The sequence below is a fragment of the Phascolarctos cinereus genome, unplaced genomic scaffold (assembly GCF_003287225.1).
Source record: "Phascolarctos cinereus isolate Bilbo 61053 unplaced genomic scaffold, phaCin_HiC Scaffold_726;HRSCAF=1367, whole genome shotgun sequence".
Taxonomy (NCBI): Eukaryota; Metazoa; Chordata; class Mammalia; order Diprotodontia; family Phascolarctidae; genus Phascolarctos; species Phascolarctos cinereus.
In genome coordinates, this window is record NW_027556098.1 from 56,465,454 (window position 1) to 56,485,673 (window position 20,220).

General features: G+C 41.1%; 1 protein-coding gene across 1 annotated transcript in view; it reads left to right on the forward strand.

Moving 5' to 3' along the window:
- DIPK2B (divergent protein kinase domain 2B) overlaps window positions 1–14,448 on the forward strand; it is a 62,686-nt gene extending 48,238 nt beyond the window's left edge. The window contains exons 4-5 of the mRNA XM_020996041.2: window positions 11,672–11,960; window positions 13,201–14,448. Coding sequence (XP_020851700.1) covers window positions 11,672–11,960; window positions 13,201–13,541 — 630 coding nt within the window. The 3' untranslated portion in view covers window positions 13,542–14,448. The remainder of the gene's footprint in view (window positions 1–11,671; window positions 11,961–13,200) is intronic.
- Window positions 14,449–20,220: the final 5,772 nt, after the last annotated feature.

Here is a 20,220-nt window from a genome sequence, read left to right on the forward strand (position 1 = left end):
AAAATATATCTGCTTTCAATTGGAGAAGAAAAATGAAAAGCAATAGCTACTAGAAGAAAGGGGATAATTCAACCAACTATTAGTAATAAAGTTCTTCAAATACAGTTTGCTTTGAGAGAAGAAAAACAATAAAAACATCCTTCTATTCTGGAGCTAAGTAGTTATACAAAGTGCTTCAATCCCAGAGGAGATAAAGTCAATACAGGGTTTGAAGGAATTCCTGCACTCCACAGTCTCCACGAGGCAGAAAATAAAAGAACAGGTCTAGTCAAAATATTTTAAGGGTGCTGAAGATCTGTGTTCAAATTCAGCCTCAGTGTAGCTATATGGCCTTGGGCAAGTAACTAAATCCCTGTCTACTTTAGTTTCCTTATCTATAAAACGTACCTACCTCCCAAGTTGTTGGGAAGATAATGAGATAAATTTGTAAAACACTTTGCAAACCTTAAGGCACTATATAAATGCTAGCTATTATTGTTGTTAAATTTCAGTTCCTAGTAAATTCAGAGAAACCTCACCATGAAATTCAAGATCAATTCAGTTTTATTGCTGTTATAATTTCTAAGTTCATTTCACAAACTCATGCCTGATTTGCTTCACATATTTTCTCCTGAAAGGCCATAAATTTGGTCTCATTTCCACAAGTTTCAGAAATAAGAGAATCTTTTTTCTAACTCAATTTTATTTCCATAATAACTTTCATGATCTCTCCTTATTCCAGTCAATTGTATCAGGAAAAGGAAGAGATCTCTGCTCAAATTGGAAAAATTATCATTTTCTTTTTAAACTGACTCCAATTTTATCCCTTCTCACTTAAAGGTTAGTCATATATATCTAAAAGAGAAAAAAATCAAATTATTCACAGTATTCACTCATTAATAAATCAAAATGACAGTACATTAGCAAAGTTAGATAACTTTTCTGGAATTTATGTAAGGTTGTTCTAGCAAGCTCTAAGTACCAACTTAATTATTTGGCTTAATTTTTTTTCCCTGAAGTTCCTCAAGCAGATTCCTTTTTTTTTTAGTTTAAAGTTAACTTTTTCATTTAGATTAGAAAATTCCTAGAGTCCTGCAACATACTCTAGACAACTAGACAAGGCCCTGGGTAATGATAGTTGGAAGTCTGGATCTGGAAACCATGATGCTCTCTGGAAAGTTTCTGGAGGAATGAAGCCAGATGCCTAGGTCTATTCTAGATGTACAAACAAAAAGCAAGCATGCCTTCTAGAGAATCAGAGGGTACTAATCCTGATTTTTCTTCCATTTGGGATCAGCTGATGGTTCATGTGTAGATTCCAGCCTTGCCAAACATCACACAGTAGCTTAGGATTTCAAAATAGCATACAGACCAGGTCTGAAAGGAAAGAGAAGTCATTGTAGGCATTTTAAATGATAGGGTGAAGGGAGGAGAATTTATTTCCTTGATCAATTTGATGAGTTCACCAATCACCTTGATGATTTTCTCAAGCACAATTTGGGCATGCCCAGTAATGCCCTGTTGAAAAGACACACAATTCTGGATTCGGTTTCAGTAAAAGGGGCTGCCCCAACGTGATAAGCTGTCTGGACATCAAGAGGATGGATTTGTGTCTGAGGAGTTGCCCTGCTGTGTTTGCTTATAAATGAGAGCAACTTAATGTTTTGTTTTGTTTTGTTTTAACTCTTCTGATATTTTACGTTTTTGTCTTTTCCTTTTAACTGGGGAGGGAAGAACGGAGGGAGAAAGTAGAGATTGGTAGCAATCAGGAGAGCTTGTTCCAATCAATTTGATGATTATTCTCCCCTTAAAATGTAAATATGCCCATTTTCACCTTGAGAAGGATGAGTACAGCTTCTGATTGGGTTTCAGAGGTTAGGGCTACCCCCAGGATGATTCAATGGTAAGAGGAGGAACTCAAGTCAAAGAAGCTCCTTTTTTGTGGGGAACTATAAAAGAGAAGGTCAGGGAGATGCTATAGGGCACAGTGAATAGAGTGCCAGGGCTGAAGTCAGAAAGACTCATCTTCCTGAGTTCAAATCTAGCCTCAGATACTAGCTGTATGGCCCTGGGCAAGTCACTTAACCCTGTTTACCTCAGTTTACTCATTTGCAAAATGAGCCGCAGAAGGAAATGGCAAGCTACTCCAGTTTCTTTGCTAATAAAAGCCCAAATGGGGCAGATGCAACTGAAATGACTGAATAAAAGAGAAAGAGACAGGCTGCTCTCAGTTGGGGTTTTTTTTTTGCCTTTCCACCCTTTTTCTTCATATTTTGTTCAACTTTACCCTTTTTTAATTTTTGCTTTATGCTTTTCTTCTGCAGTGTCATAGGTTAGGGAAAGAGATTTCTCCCATCTATTATCCCCACCCCCAGCCCAAGAGCAATTGATGGTGATTCATGAGAAAAATACAGACAAGAGGTAGACATATGCTTGCCCACAAAGGGCAAAAACGCTAGTTTGTGGGCAATGATCTTGAACACACAGCCTACTGACAGAAGAGAGGAGATTTTTATTTCTTTGGCAATGTGATGCTGGAATTTAATCTTCCAGCCAGGGAAGGGAGGTCTTCTGAATAGTACCAGCTTTGAGAGTTACATTATGGGTAACCCTGTGTTTGAGAGCCTAAAGCAATCTTCTAGAAAGAAAGAGAGGACAAGCAATCCTTTTGGATAAAGAAAAGAATCACCCTGTGGTCTCTATAGCAAGAGCAGCAGTAAGGATTAAAGATGTTTCATGAGTGGGGGATCAGGACTTTTGACCCTGGGTTATTACAGGTCCATCAATGAGAAAGGGGGTTGCCATCCAGCTACTCTCCAAGAAAAGCCCTCAGTATAGTACCATAACAATGAAAGTCTCCCTGGTTTATTAAGCTCCTATTATGTGCTAGGCACCATACTAAGCATATGACAAATATTGCCTCATTTGATCTCACAACCTGGTGATGTAGGTGCTATTATCATCCCTATTTTATTGGCAGCATTTACTATTTTACTTAGGAGGAAACTGAGTCGGACAGAAGTTAAAGTGACATACCCAGGTCATGCAGCTATCTGAGGCGGGATCTGAATTCAGCTCTTCCTGACTCCAGTCCAGCCCACTATCTACTATGCCTCTGTAATAGGTCTCTGAGGGTTAGAAAGGACTCACCAGATGTCAGAGTGCTGCTTGGTCTGTAGCCCCAATATGTGCTCACCTTGTGGGGAAATTAAAACCACAGTGTGACACCACAAGTACTTGAAGGCATGAAAAAGTACTTGTTAAGTAGGAGGTAATAAGCATTTATATAGCATCTACCATGTAAGTGGCTACAAACATTATCTCATTTGATCCTCACAACAACCTAGGTGGTAGGCGCTATTTTACATTTTGCAGTTGAGGAAACTAAGGCAGAGATTAAATGACTTGCCCAGGGTCACACAGCTAATGTCTGAGGTCAGATTTGAACCCAGGTCTTTCTGACTCCAGAACTAGCTATTTCTGAGTGCTGTGGTAAGCCTTGGGAATACAAAGAGAAAATTAATACAGTCCCTGCTTTCACTGAGCTCCTTTTCTAATGGAGGAGACAACACACACACACACACACACACATAGGAGTTTTCAGGTGCACATTATATTAAGACATCTATTGGTCCTGAGGTTGCAGCTGAAAAGCAGGTGGCAATGCATCTTTGTTAGTGTCATTTCCGTGAATAAAACCATGTTTCTGATGTTGAATTATTGGATAGTACCAAGGACTCTGGTGGTGAAAATAAGATTTTTTTTTGGCAGCACATATTAGTATAGGAAGTAAAGGAAGGACTGTGAAGGTCCCTGTGGAGAACTAGGGATCCTTCAGAATAGAAAAGGTGCTGTCTGAGTCCAAGGTGAGAGCTGAGAGTCCCAGATCCAGTTCCACTCTAAGAGAGCTCTCAGAAGTTACTAAAACATAGAACTCTTATGAACTAACAACACTTAGAAGTTATTAGAACTTAGAACTCTCATGAACTAATAAACAAGTTATTAGAACTTAGAACTCTTAGAAACTAATAAGTTATTAGAACTTAGAACTCTTAGAAACTAATAACTCTTAGAAGTTACTAGAACTTAGAACTCTTATGAACTAATAACTCTTAGAAGTTATTAGAATTTAGAACTCTTATGAAATAAAACTATTAGAAGTTATTAGAACTCTTATGAACTAATAAAGAAATTATTAGAACTTGGAATTCTTATGAATTAATAACTCTTAGAAGTTAGAACTTAGAACTCTTATGAACTAATAAAGAAGTTATTAGAATTTAAAACTCTTATGAACTACTGCAAGTGCTCTGTGTGTTTTCTGTATCTGTTTATGGGCTCCTGTGAATGCTTTTCATCTGCATTTTCTGTGGGAGTGAAGTAAACATTGGTTTCTCCCTGCATTGTTGCCTCAAGCCTTTATATGCATAATGAGATTTTAGTGGCTTGCTTGCAGCAAATAGGATTGAATACTAGGAGTAGAGGATCAAGAGAAAGCCCATTGGAGCACAATCCCTCTCTTGTATCCCTCTTTTAATTCTAGGTACTGGGCTCCTGTTCTGTCTAGAAGTGAATTTGAGTTTGATGATAAACCCTCTTTCTGGCCTTTGTTTATCTTTCTCCTTTCACTCTAGGCTGGCTCAGAATGCTCAGAACACCGTGGGCAACAGTTAGCACAGGCTCAGCCACCAGGCCTAGCTCTTGGGGAGGGCTGATTGTCTCTCTGACACCTTATCCCCAGAGACTGTCCCCCTATACTGATCGGCTCAGACACTGAAACATGAGGAGCTTTCTGACAGAGGAGCAGGGGAGTTCCTGCTGGAATACAGAAGGAGGCAAAAAAATCAGTACCTTCCCCTCAATTCAGAGATAGTGATGTGACCCAATAATGTCTGTGAAGGGTTATCTCATCCTATTGCGTATAGTTTCCACTACCACATCCCTATAGTCATAGAGTATCCTAAGCCCTCTGGTTGCAGACATTAGGGAAATATATCAGGGTTAATGGTGCAACCCATCTCAAGATAAAATCTTATCTGCCTTTTGAATTCTGGGTCTCTCTGTTCTCTGTCTTCTTTCTCCTTCCTAGAAATATTGGCAAAGCAATCATGGTCATTGCCATAATTGCAAAGCCTCTAGAGTTGTTCCCAAAACATCAGTTGCTGTACACACTGGAAATCTGAGCCTCCCAAAACAGGGTCTACATAGGGAAGTTGAGGATGCCTTTTACCCACATCCATGGAAGTATAGGACAAGCTGTATCCGGAGATTTCCTAAAGTAAACTCCAGATGGGGAATAATGAGCCAAAAAAGAAATATGTCTGTCTTAAGTCAACACCCAGGACAGGAACCGGGCTGGGGGAGCTCTGGGCTATGTATAATATCTTGTGACCTCCTCCAGAATGTGCATCTAGACTTCCAATTAACCTTAAGTGTTGAATTCTTTTTTCGGGGGGGAAACCCCAAATATCTTTGAGGATTTTGATGTTAGTTTGATTTTTTTTTTAAGCCAGCCTACTCAATCCAACAAAAGATAAGTTAGCCTAGCTCATCTAGGATAATTTTATTTTTTTTAAGCGGCTTGACTGACTATCCTATTGTATTGAGTTAGGACAACTCAGAAGAGATCCATAGAGATTATACTGCATAAGTATATCTTTGGGGTTCACCCAGGTGCTTTCCTCTCTAGGAAAGGAAACACATTTTTTCTTCTTTTTCTGTCACCTATTTTGCCCCTTTCCTTTCTTAGTTGTTTATTTTGTTAAAAATTATTTTCTCCAATAATTTGGGGGTGGCAATAGGCCCTTGTGAGTACCTAGGCAGGCATGAGCCTATAGAAACTTTGTAAAACTTTGTTGAATTTATAAAATTTGGGGGTAAATATAAATTCCAGACCTGCTATCTATGGGACTTCCGGGTCCTCACAAAAGTTTTCTGGAGGGTGCCTACAAACTGCCTTATAGATATGGCTAGAATTCTTGGTACACATCACTGGGGAAGGCAAGGCAAGAAGAAAGAAGATAACTATTATAACCTTTCTGGGCCTTTGATTTGTTGGAACAGCAAAGATTCAATTTTCAGGAGAGTATAAGGGAGAGAAAGAGTGATCAGGAATTTCATTCGATTAATTTGATAAACTCCCAATAATAAATAAACTCTTGTCAGGTTCAGGAAAGCACCTATTCATGGAAAGTATGGACATATTCACACTTGTTGAGAAGATGCAAACATCTTCTGCTTGGTTTTCAGTGTCTGAGGCTCTCCCCAAGATGACTGGAACGTAGGAGGTCAGATTCTGGTCAGAGAAACCACGCTCATAGGCTGGCTCATATATCAGAACAGCAGACTGCTTTCAGCCCTTTTTAGTCAGTGAGTCAATAAACATTTACTAAATACCTACTGTGTGCTGGGCACTGTGCTAAGATGCTTTCATTTTTTAGTTTTTGCACAAACAAGCCAATGCAACCAGATTAGAAGGAAATCAGAAAGCTGGGAAATAATTTTATAGCCAGTTTCTGTGATAAAGGCCTTATTTCTAAAATATATAGAGAACTGGGCCAAATTCATAAGAATACAACTCATTTGCCAATTGATAAATGGTCAAAGGACATGAACAGACAGTTTTTAGATAAAGAAATTAAAGCTATCTACAATCATATGACAAAATGCTCTAAATCACTATGGATTAGAGAAATGCAAATTAAAGGTACCACTTCACATCTATCAGATTGGCTAATATCACAAAAAAGGAAAATGACAAATGTTGGAGAAGATGTGGGAAAACTGGGACATTAATGCGTTGTTGGTGGAGTTGTGAACTGATCCAATCGTTTTGGAGAGCATTTTGTAACTATGCCCAAAGGGCTATAAAACAGTGAATATCCTTTGACCCAGCAATACCACTTCTAGATCTGTATCCCAAAGACATCATTAAAAAATGGAAAAGTATCCACATGTACAAAAATATTTATAGCAGCACTTTTTATGGTGACAAAGAATTGGAAATTGAGGGGATGCCCATCCATTGGGAAATGGTTCAACAAGTTGTGGTATATGAATGTAATAGAATACTATTGTGCTATAAGAAATGATAAGCAGGCAGATCTCAGAAAAACCTGAGACTTAATGAACTGATGCTGAGTGAAGTGGGCAGAATCAGGGGAACATTGTACACAGCAATGGCAACACTGTGCAATGACCAACTTTGATAGTCTTAGCTCTTGTCAGCAATGCAAGGATCTAAGACAACTCCAAAAGACTCATGATGGAAAATGCTATCCACATCCAGAGAAAGAACTATGGAGTCTGAATGCAGATTGAAGCATACTATTTTTCACTATCTCATGGTTTTCCCCTTTTTTTTCTGATTCTTCTTTCACAACATGACCAATGTAGAAATATGTTTAATATAACTGTACATGTATAGGTTAATATCAAATTGCTTGCTACCTTGCGAAGGGGGAAAGGGAGGCAAGGAGGGAGAGAGAGAAAAAAATTGGATCTCAAAATCTTATAAAAATTAATGTTGAAATAGAAATATCTTTACATGTAATTGGAAAAAATAAAATACTATTAAGTGGGGAGGTGGGGAAGGGAAGAGATGCTTTCATTTTTCCCTTTCATTTTTCTATGGAATGGAGGAAGGAATTTCTCCATACACCCCGGAGTAGTTGATAGTGACTTGTGACAGAATCACATGGCTGAGGTAGACTTGTGTTTGCGAATGCAGCTTGAGAGGAATGTTCTTGAGAATGCTCATTCTAGGCCAAAAAATGGCAACAGCTCAGGCAATGATTGAGTTCCTGCAGAAACATATGGAAGAAGCAGACATATGCTTGCCTACATAGGACAAGAACAGAGTTTATGGACAGTGCTTCTGACACCTGAAACTCCTATGAAGAGGAAGAGATATTTTGAATTCCTGGGCAGGATGATCCTGGAATCTAGCCAAAGAAGAGAGATTTCCTAGATAGCACTAGTATTGGGAGTTGCCTTAAGTAGGCTGAACCCTTTGAGAAGGCTAGCTATAATCAATGCCTCTGCTTTCTTTCCTCTCTCTCTTTTTAACTCTCTCTAGTCAGGCTTCCAACCTCATCATTCAACTGAAAATGCCCTTGCTAAAGCTATCAATGATCTCTTAACTGACAGATCTAATGGTCTTTTTAAAATCCTCATTTTTTCTTGACCTCTCTGCCCCTATTAACATTGTTAGTCACCCTCTTCTCCTTACTACTCTCTTCTCTCTGTTTCTGTGACTGCTTTATCCTCATCCCTTTTTTGCCTCTCTGACCATACCTTCTCAGTCTCCTTTCCAGGATTTTCATCCAGGTCAAGCCCACTAACAGTGGGTATCACCTAAGGCTTTGTCCTGGGCCTTCTTCTGTTCTCCCTTTATACTTTTTCTCTTAGTAATCTCATCAGCTCCCATGGTTTTGGGGTTTTTTTTGTTTTGGCTTTTTTTTTTTTTTGGTGAGGCAGTTGGGGTTAAGTGACCTGCCCACAGGGTCACACAGCTAGTGAGTGTTAGGTGTCTGAGGCCGGATTTGAACTCAGGTCCTCCTGACTCCAAGGCCAGAGCTCTAACCACTGTGCAACCTAGCTGCCCCTAACTCCCATCGTTTTAATGATCCTTTCTTGTGCTGGTCATTCTCAGATCTTCTTATCTAGCCTTACCCTATCTCCTAACCTGCCCACAGACCTCTTAAACTCAGCATGTCCAAAATTGAACTCCATATTTCCCCGTGCTTCTGAATTTCCCTTTTACTATCAAGGGAACCACCATCTCCAAAGACTTTCAACCTAGGTATCATTCTTGACTCCTCCCTCTCACCCCCTATATCCAATCATGCCAAGTCCTGTCTATTTTACCATCATGAAGTCTCTCAAAGAAGCCTCCTTCTTTCCTCTGACACTGCCACTACCCTAGTTCAGGCCTTTGTCACCTCACACCTGAACTATTGCAATAGCATGCTAGTTGGTCTTTCTGTCTTAAATCTCTCCCCACTCCAGCCCATCCTCCACTCAACTGTCAAATGAATCTATCTAAATAATGGGTCTGATCATATAGTCAGTAAACTCCAGTGACTCTTTCTCTAGGATCAAATATAAAATCCTCTGTTTAGCATTCAAAGCCCTTCCTAATGTGACCCCCTCTTACCTTTCCAGTCTTCTTCTACCTTACTCTCCATCAGTGACATTGGCCTGCTCCATCTCCAGACTCCTGATATTTTCAGTGGCTATTCCACAAACATAGAATATTCTCCCTCCCCATCTCTGCCTCCTAGCTTCCTTCAAGTCCTAGCTAAAAATCTCATCTTCTTCGAGAAGCCTTTCCTGATCCCCCATAATGTCAGTGCCTTCCTTCTACTGATTCATCTCCAGTTTGTCCTGCATACAGCTTGTTTGTACATAGTCGTTTGCATGTTATCTCCCACATTAGACTGTGAGCTTCTTGAGAGAAGGGATTGTCTTTTGCCTTTCATTGTAGCCCTCGTATTTAGCCTAGTGCCTGGCACATGAATGCTTATTGGCCGACTGATTTCAAGAGTTCAGATAGAAGACTTTCTTAGTAGCATCCTTTTTGGAGAAAGAGGAGACCCTTAAGTGATCTCAAAAGCTGAAAAAGTATATCATATCCTAGGGGATTGAGCACTTGGCTTTGCCAACACCACCCCTCCCACTCACCCATCCCCATTATTAAAGCAAATTATTTAGACAGTGTAGGTCCAATGTGAAAAGGAATTGCCATCTAGCATTTCGAAAAAAAGTACTTCCTTTCTCAAGAAATGCAAGTACCACGAGGCTGAATATTAGTCAGCCTGTCAACTAGCTCTCCTGCTCTTAAGGAACTCACAGTCTAATGGGAAAGACAACACACAGATGACCATACACAGTCCATCCAGATACAGGATAACTTGGCAATGACCAACCAAGAGAATTCAGAAGGATCAGGAGAAGGTGGGATTTTAGGTGGGACTTGAAGGAAGTCAGGGAAGCCAAAAGATGATGATGAGGACTCCCAAGCTTAGGGGACAGTCAGAGAAAATGCCTGAAGTCAGGAGATGGAGGGTCTTTTTGGAGGAACAGCAAGATCAGTGTCAGTGACTTGAAGGGATGGAAGCAGGGGACTAAGGGATATGAAAACTGGAAAGGTAAAAAGGGGTCAGGTTATGAATGTCTAGGGTTGTTCTTGTTTTCTGGGGAGAATCCAATGACAAGGAAGGATTATGAAAGATCCTATGGAAGAATAAGAGATCTGCTGGAAAATCAAGGGGTTACCCTGGTGGCAACCCTAGATTCAGCAAGTTCCTTCCGAGGGGAATTGTTAAGAGTTCTTCAGGTGCTTTCAGTATTTGTTGATGGGCTCTTGTGAATCCTTTAAGTGACTTTGGTGGTGGTGGTGGTGGTGGTGGTGGTGGTGTTTGGGGTGGGTGAATGATAATAAATGCTTCCACGCCTAGGCTTTTGTTAATTTGAGTTCTTACTTTTATCCACATTTGGGGAAACTTAGAGATAATATTTGGACATTTTCTCAAAGTGAACTCTGGGAGGATGTATAAAAGGTCAAAAGGAGAAAATCACCTTTTTTTTTTAGTGAGGCCTTCAAGATTGGACCAGGTTTGTGTGACTCAGAGTCTTGTGGGGTGAGACAAGAATTACTGGCCACCAGTAACAATGAAAATAGGAGATCTAATTTCCAGGTATTTTACATTCTGAAACGTTAACTCCCCCATTGTTCCAATCCTGACAGAAGTACTAACCTAATGCCCTAAAGAATCACAGATTTAGAGCTGGGGAGGACCTAACAGGTCATCTGGTCCAAGTGACATCACTTGTCCAAGATCACCCAGGTAATAAGTAGAAAAACTTGCTTTCAAATCCAGGTCCAAAAATATTTTTCTTTCTACTAAACCATACCACCTCCATTACACATTTTCATTATGAATTATGTATCACTTTTGTACTTTTTTTTTTTTGGTGAGGGGAGTCTCAAAGGGGTTTATTGGCCTGATGAATTTGTCTCATTACATAACATAAAGTCAATTTCTGTCCTACTCTGTAGAGGTGATTCCATCCGTGGATACACACACCACACATATGTATGCATGTGTGTGTGTGTGTATATAAATATATATATATACACACACACACATACATAAACACCCACACATTATATATTCATATTGTATGTATATATCTCTGTTGTGTGTATGTGTATATATGTATATATCTGTGTATATATACATATATACACACAGATGATAAAAATGTGTGTGTGTGTGTGTGTGTGTGTCTGTCCCTCATATATCTGTGAAGATATAGTTAAATCGCTGGCCTAGGGCCTAGATGAAACCAGACTACAGGCAAATAATAGGTTTAATCAATGTAATTATAATGAAACCAAGTAGGAGTAGGGGAAGAAGGAAGGTTAGGGACTAGTGCACACTGGCCTGCCTCATTTTACTTAAATATCCCATTAGCAGACACAGCATCACTGTAGTTAGAAAATGGTGCCAAGGGCTTCAGGGGATTTTGCTGACAGATTTGGGTGGGAGGGATACCTGTCTATAAAGCCAATCTTCATTTGTCATTATGCAAAGAGAGGCAAGGAAAGAGGGAAAAGAAAGCAACTGAAAGAGAGAAAGAAATGGTGATTATTTTAAAAAATTTTTTCCTCTTTGTTCTATTCTAGATTTTCCCAGGGGCGGAGGGGTGGCCCTTGCCCAGATACCTAGGCTCCTGTGGCCGATTCTTGGTCAGCACCAGCACACAGCCCCTGGAGCAGTTCTACAGCTCACCTGCAGAACAGGCAGCTGACTTGGCATACCAGCTCCTTGGCATCCTGGATTCCCTGAGGAACAATGACTTGAACTATTTCTTTTACTTCACCCGCATTGATGCTGGCACGTTTGGCATTTTTGACAATGGGCATCTGTTCATCCGAGATGCCAGCACAGTGGGCGTCATTGACAAGCAGCAAGGTACTCAGCGTGTACTCTAAAGAGCAGCTGTCATAGGAGAATTTTAACAAGACCAGGGAGGTGGAGAGGAGGGGCAAGGTGGGAGGCTGAGATTCACCTGCCCATCTTTCATATCATTTCATTTTTGAGCACTAACATCTATGGTTTGTCAGAAAGGAAGATCGTTCAAAGTTCAGGAATCAGCAGAAAATATAACTCCCTCTAGTCCCTGTCAATTGTTAGAATCTCTATTGGACCTCGGATCTAAATGGTGTGTTGACTGATACATGGACGCATGCTTTACCCCAAGCACGTCTCAAGAGAGCTATGTTCAGGTAGAACAATCCATGCTTCTGTCCTGATATATTCACGTCAACCCTGCTCTTTTCTTTTCTTCTGAACATTGAAATCCTCATTTTCCCTTCTGAGATTGGTATGTTGGGCCGGGGGGGGGGAACTTTCATTGCAGATGCTTTTATTCCTTATCTAAATGTTAAATGTCTGGCTGATTCATTGGTATGTTTTGTAATCCAATTTGACACATTTGCTTTTTATAAAGTTGCAAAATTAAAAAGCGTGGAAATGAATGAGGTATATGAGTGAATCATAAATTTTTTTTAAATTGACAAGGTAGCCACCTAGGACCTGGCATCTTTTCATCATTTTCCCGGTTGACCATCTGACTCATATGTTGGGTTATTTCCAGAGCTATAACTAGCTAATCTGGGCAAGTGTCAATGAAGTAGGTGAGGGAAGGGAGACTAAGCATTCTTACCTGAGTTTAAGTGAGGAAGCAAAGTCTGAGTGCTATTGCATCCTTTAAATTTCCTGCCCCAGGGTACAGTCTTGGTGGCCCCTGCCCTAGGTATGACTCTGGTCACCTCTCATATCCCTAGACCTCTTTTTAAGAGGAAAGAAAAGTATTGTCTTCCTGGTGACCTACGAAGAATTCCACTGGTCTTTATGCATGTGTTATGGGATTAAAATCCCAGGGTTTTGGCTACCTTTAACGTGGATTTTGTTAATCTCCTTTCAGCCCCATTTCCTATGCTGAATAAATGAGATTTCTACTTCCATTTTTTTGAGCAAATCTCCTGCGCACCTCAGAAGAGAAACAAGTTGTCGCAGAAGCCGATGCAAAGACAGAAAATCTCTAGGAAAAAAAAAAAGATTCTCTGTTAAAGAAACCTGGGTTAACTTTCCATCATGAGGAAGGATGGCGTTTGAATAAAATCTATATTTTTTTTCTTTCATCTTTCAGGTAGTCTGACTCAAGACAGCCAACAAGAATACAGAGATATATTTAGCTGCCTCGTTTTAGACTGTCGATCTCCATTTCCTTCTTGCAGCGCAGTCAAAGAGAAACAGAGCCTGGTGATGGTCTGTCAGCAGCTCCTGCCCCAGCTTCTCAAAGGCAAATTCCCCCCACCTGAACAAGAGGAGATAGACTCTGCTCTGGGTCTTTGTGGGAACCCCTTGCTTTCAGACCAGGAGGTCATCAGTGCAGCCAGCAGGCTGAAGGGCATCTTGAAACCACTGAGAACCTGTGACCCTCGATTTGCTTACCGCTATCCAGACTGCAAATACAGTGATAGGTACTGAGAAGTCAGACCCAGTCCAACCAAAGAAGACGCAGGACCACCTGGCACCTACTTGCTCAAAAGGGAAGGTGGCAGAAGTGCTTAATAAAGGTCTGAGTGCCCCACCAGTGGTTTATATGCTTAGGGAACATGACAGCAGCGAAGCCTTTTTGTTCTTCTATCTCTCTAAGTGGGTTATGATTGATATTTAATTTTAAAGACTAGGAATATCAGGTTTAAGGCGCCGCATTTTCTAGGATTTATGAAAGTTCTGGATTACCGGAGCTGGGATTTAAAGCTGGAAAGGACCTTTGTAGTCTTCTAATTTGACTTCCCACCCACTCCAGTTTTACAGATGAGGAAACTGAGGCCCAGGTAGATGGGGCTCACTTATGGGCAATAAATCCGCTGAACCAATGCTTCTACAGTATGAAAGAGCTTGGTGGTGCAGTGGATAGAGTGATCTCAGACACTTGCTAGCTGTTTGACCCTGGGCAAGTCACTTGACCTCTGTCTGCCTCAGTTTTCTCGTCTATGAAATGTAGATAATCGTAGCACCTGGGCAGCTAAGTGGCACAATGCTGGGCCTGGAGTCAGGAAGATTCATCTTCCTGAGTTCAAATCAGACACTTACTAGCTGTGTGACTCTGGGCAAGTCACTTAGCCCTTTCTGCCTCAGTTTCCCCCTCTGTAAAATGAGCTGGAGAAGGAAATGGCAAGCCACTCCAGCATCTTTGCCAAGAAAATCCCAAACGGGGTCACGAAGAGTCAGACATGACTGAGAACAACTCAACAACAATGATAAATAACAGCACCTACCTCCCAGTGTCAAATGAGATAATATTTGCAAAGCGCTTAACATAGAAAACGCAAGTACTCCATAAATGTTGGCTGTTATTATTATTATTAAATGGTAAAGTCAATATTCATCCCAAGTTGTCTGACTCCAAATCTAGCACCCTTCCCTGTACGTCATGCTACCTCAATTCTCTACCTAGCCACTGGACCCACCCAGATGGCTCCGGAGGAGAAAGTGAGGCTGGCGACTTTGTGCAGCCCTCCCTCGCTTAAATCCAATTCACTTGTGTGTCATGATATCCTCTTCCTGATGTCATGGCCCCCTCTTTGAAAACAGGGGACAAAATCACAGCAACTGCTCCTGCTTTGGAGAAGCTGGGGATCAAACAACAAAGAGCAGATGAACAGGAGGCGCATTGGTGAATAGAGAATTCCTTTTCCCAGTTCAGCAAATGGTACCTGGTAATGGACAAAGGCAAACAATAACACGTCACTGGCTCTCTCTTCTCTCAGTCTCCCACTTTTGATCTGCTTTTGGCCTTTTCTCCTCCTCATCCCTTCTACTCCTCTTCCTCCCCCTCTCCCCTTACTCCCCCTTCCCCTTCCCTTCCTCTTCCCTCCACCCTCACCCTGCCAGTCTTTCTTCATAGAATCCGAGGATGTAAGAGCTGAAATTAAGCCAAATCCTGTCCTCATTCAAGTCTTCCCTAGGCATCCCAATCTATGATACCTTCTCTATCCTCCGAGCTCCTATAACACTTATTATTTGCACTACTACTACTAATAGCTATCATTTATAGAAAACTTTTAAGCATAAAATGTTTTACATACATATAATCTCTCATTTGATTCTCACAACCACCTTGTGAGTCAGGTGTAACCAATTTTCCCTGTTACAGGTAGAGTAGCTAACGCACGGACTGATTAAATGACTTGAACATGGGCACATAGCTAAGGAATGTCAAAGGTGGGATTTAAACTCAGGTCTCTTTGGATTCCAAGTCCAACACTCATTGAGTACTTACTTCCTGCTTCACCTTGTTAGTTGCCTTTATAGATAGAGGTAGGGTATATAGGGGCATAGGATGAGTTGGTGAGCAGGGTTGGTTAACCACTCCTATTTGACCCATTACTATCTACTTATTACCCAGTTGAATTTAATGGCATAAATGCTCCCTATCTCCTAGGAAGTTTTCTCAAATGATTGGTAACTTTATGTTACTCTATGTTACTCCAAGACACTCTTCCCATCCAGTCTTCACCCCACTCAGAAAGACCCTGACAACACATCACAATATTAGAGCTTTTCTTTCTTCTTTGGAGACATTTCCCCTTCAGTTGCCTCTTTTATCCAGTAAACATACTCAAAACTAGCAAAGGTTTGTGATTAACACTATGTATAAAAAACAAAGTAAACATTTAAAACCAAAAGGGTAAACAGACTTTCTCATGCTTTAGGCTTCCCAAGTGAAGAAAGGAAATACAGGATTACCATCTTGGGGTCTGTAGCTGGGGAATTTTCAGGATTGCTGCTTCTATCTCAACATCTTTCCTGCTGGAGAGCAAAGTAATTCCCAGAATCCTGGCCCCTTTCTTTTGGGTAACTGCCTCTGCCTCTACCACCTTCACATGAGTTCTAAGACTCTAGGAATCTTCTTCACATCTCAAGAGCTGAGCTCCTCCAATACTGCCTAGAGTATGTCATCTGGTTTCCAATGAGCTCACTTTTAAAGGTCACCTGGAGGTGTGGCCTATCATTCTTCATCCTGTCCCACCAATTTCTTTCTCTTTTGCTTAGGGGACATTGGAGCAGGGCCTCGCCAACTACTACTACTACTCTTTGCTATGCCTTGCTTCTTTCTCTGAGCCTTATTAGGTGACCTTTCAGTTGATTCTGCTCATTTCTCACCTGGCTGCACTATTCTGCGACATCTCTGATTTCCCCACACTGTCCCAGGAAACTTATTGGGAAAAACCTCATTATCAAGCAAGATCCCATCAGTCTTGGTACTTTACCTAAGCATTACCCTCTGCCCTTCTGTTTGGAGGTGTGACATATAAAAGTTTCCAGAGAAATACTTTCTGGGTTATTAATCATTTTATTAATCATGCTAGCAATGATTAATAAAAGGGGTCAGTGGCACTCTAGTACGCTAAAGACCCATCGTGGAACCCCTGCCCTTGGAAGAGTGGATGTTCCTGAGGATGGTAATCAACTCTGATTGGATAACAATTAATGAGAAGAATGAATATTATAATAAGAAGTGGGTTTAGTCTAATGAGGGTCTTGACTCTGATCACGCAGTCTTGGACAAAGAGACTTATCTCTAATCCAGACTACCCAGACTAGGGCAATCTAGACAAAAGGGAGTCCACCTCTGCTCAGACCTGGCTGAGTGGAACACAATGTGCCAGAATTCACCTTACATTAAATTCTTTGTAACACTCTCTAGCTGCCTCCCCAACAACTCCACGATTTCATCTCATCATCTGCACTGCCCTTCAGAGAACTAAGCTTTGACCAAATATCCAAATTGAGGAAGGGGAAAAAATCCTGAATCTCCCCATATTTGGTTATTTGATAATCATTTCTCTCAGAGGGTGGAGTCATGAACTCTAAAACCTCCAAGCAGGGAGCTCAGCTCAGATAGCTCCTCATTTCTTACTCTGACTTCTCTACCATCTCCCACCCTTTAATCTCCCTTCTCAGCTTTTCAGACTCCTTTCTTGTGTTGTTTAGACTGTAAACTCCTTGAGTCAGGGACTGTCTTTTGTTTCATGTCCTCAGCATTTAGCACAGTGCCTAGCACACAGTAGTTTATCAGTACTGTACACCAGTTCCACAATGGCATGCTTGCATGAGTTCTGGATAAAGGATGATGCTCTCACACTTTCCCAGTCACCAGTGGAATGAAGCTGGGCTGTATGCTTGCTGCCATGCCTTTTAGTATGATGTTTTCAGCAATGTCATCTTTAATAAGGATAAAAATGGCATCAAGGTCAGCTACCACGCTAACAGTAAATTATTTAATTTGAAAAGGCTACAAGCCAAGACTAAAGTAGAGGGAGAGTTGGTGTGCAACTTTTTGTTCACAGATGATAGTGCACTCAATGCAGCCTCTGAGGTTAAGAGGCAACAGAGTATGGATAGATTCTCTGCTGCTTTATGCCAATTTTGGCCTGACAATTAAGACCAAGAAAACAGGTTCTCTACCAGCCAGCACCATGCTATCTATATGTGGAACTATTTGTTAACTAATGGAGAAATTTTGCAATATGTGGATAAGTTCACTTACCTTGGCAGTATACTTTACAGAGCTGTCCACATAGATGATGACATTAATGCATGCATTGCCAGAGTTAGCTCAGTGTTTGAGAGGCTCCAAAGGAAGTATGGGAGAGAAGAAGTATGAGGCTGCCGAGAAAACTGAAGGTCCACAGAGCCATTGTATTGACCTCATTGTTGTATAGCTGTGAAACCTGGACAATATACCAGCGCCAGGCCAGGAAACTCAATCGCTTCCATTTGAATTGTCTTAAGAAGATTCTGAAGATCACCTGGCAAGATAAGGTACCAGACACTGAGGTCCTTTCTCCAGCTAAACTGCCAAGCATTCAAATCATACTGCAGACAACACAAGTCTGATGGGCTGGCTACATTGTTTGAATGCCAAATGTTTTTGTCGTTCAGTCACTCAGTCATATCCAACTCTTTGTGACCCCATGGACCATAGTACACCAGGCCCATCTATCCTCCACTATTTCTCGAAGTCTGTCCAAGTTCATATTCATTGTTTTCATGACATCATCTATCTGCCTCATCCTCTGCCATTTTCTTTTCCTTTTGCCTTCAATCTTTCCCAATATAAGGGTCTTTTCCAATGAGTCCCATCTTCTCATTATGTGGCCAGAGTACTTAAGCTTCAGCTTCAGTATTTGACCTTCAAATAGATAATATAAAACATTTTTTTAAGTATTAACTAATTTGATCTCCTTGCCATCCAAGGAACTTTCAAAAGTGTTCTCCAGCACTATTTGCCTAAAAGACATATTTTATAAAGAACTCACACCAGGCAAATGCTCACACTCAGGTCAGAAAAAAAAAAGCAATACAAGGACACTCTCAAGGTGTCTCTGAAGAACTGTGGAGCTGACTAGGAGACATGGGAGACACTGGCACAGCACTGGTCAGTGTGGCATGCCTGCATCAAAGAAGGTGCTGTGCTCTATGAGTAAATCAGAATCGTAGTAGCTCAAAAGAAATATGAGATGCACGAATGTAGAGCCATCTCCACTCCAAATGGTCATGTGGACTATTTGTGCCAGACCTGTGGTAGAGCCCTCCAAGCTGTTACGGGTCTGATCAGTCATGATTATACTTTGTACACACTGTACCTTGACCCTGATATATTGATAGCATTTTGGGCCTCTTCAAGCACAAACAGCAACAACCAATAACCAGTGAATGTTTATTGACTCATTGTTTCTATGGCTCTACCACATCAGTCTTTGGAGGACAAGCAGCTGCTTTCTCCTTGGAACATACAGCTGCCAGCTTTCTGGAAGAACCTCAAATTTGCTTTTTTAATTCCAAGTGTATGTATGTCCTTCCCTCTCCCTTCTTTCTTCTTGCATTCCCCCCTCAACTTCAAATCCATTTTATCTCCACTACAACCCCACTTGTACCTTTTGCCTTGGACAGACAAGCCTGGGGAGACATTCTGTCACAGATTCCTGTCTATTAACCACACTGTTTAGAGAAGACTTTTTATTGATTGTGTAGTTAGAACCGAAGTATCTTCAAAGAACACTAATGATCAACCTCAGCCATTACTTTCAGCTGCTCTGTCTCAGTTGGACTGTTTCAGTGATAGCATCCAGCTGTAAGGGGAGAAGATTGATATGTGGCCCCACAAATTGAGCCTCAGTCCTTTGCCTCTGCATTTGTTTTCTGAAGAGAAGGGATTGGAGACTATGACCTTGTGGGTTATGAATGGTCAGGACGATGTCTGGGCATCTGAATTTTGCAGCCAACTCGATATCAATTCCTGAGGAGCAAGGACTGACCTTGAGGACCCTGACATCTGGCAAGGACATTGCATCTAGACATGAACTTACTAGAAATGAACTTTTGTGGGACTATTGCTATGTAGAGACTGTGCTGACAGTGAGCTCACTATCTCCAGAAGCCAAGATGGGGTGGGGAGGGTGTGCCTCCAAGGTGTTGGGGATGGGGGATGTTTGTACTTTTGCTATTACTGTATATCTTTGAAGTAAATATCCCCTTGTAACAGCTAATTGATGTCAAATGGTTAAATGGAACTGGGGTACTAGTCACTCACTGGCAGTTCATGGGAAGGGGAGAAACAAACCAGTTGAGGCTTAAATGGATGGTGTTGGAGGAGAGACTCAAACTTCTTAGGGTACCCTTGGAACACTGAGGAAGTAAAGTACTCAGCCTGACTCTGGGATCGTGAGTCAAAGCATACTTGTTATATTAGCCTTGACTTCTCCCCCATCTTCCCTTCTATTTCTCCTTTGGTCCTTTTCTTCAGGACCCTACTCTTTAATCTTCCTTAATCCCACTTTTCCTTTCATGTTTCTCTCACAAAAGCCTGAAGAAGAATCTGTAGGTTGGTTTCCTTTGGATATCCCTCAATTTCTCCAAATGTCTCCTATGTTCAAACTCTTGCCTTTTTCACAGATCTAAAACCCCTCCAAATAACCTATTCAGTTTCCTTCTCCTGATTATTTGAGATCAAGTTTCTCTTTCTCCCATTCTCAAAGACTTCTCCCACAGAAGCTGAAAGTGAGGTTATTTGTGAATGAGAATATTTGGAGAACCTTTTGATTTGACTTTCCACAAGATATCTTCTATGACTGTCAAATGCCTTAAGTCAGTG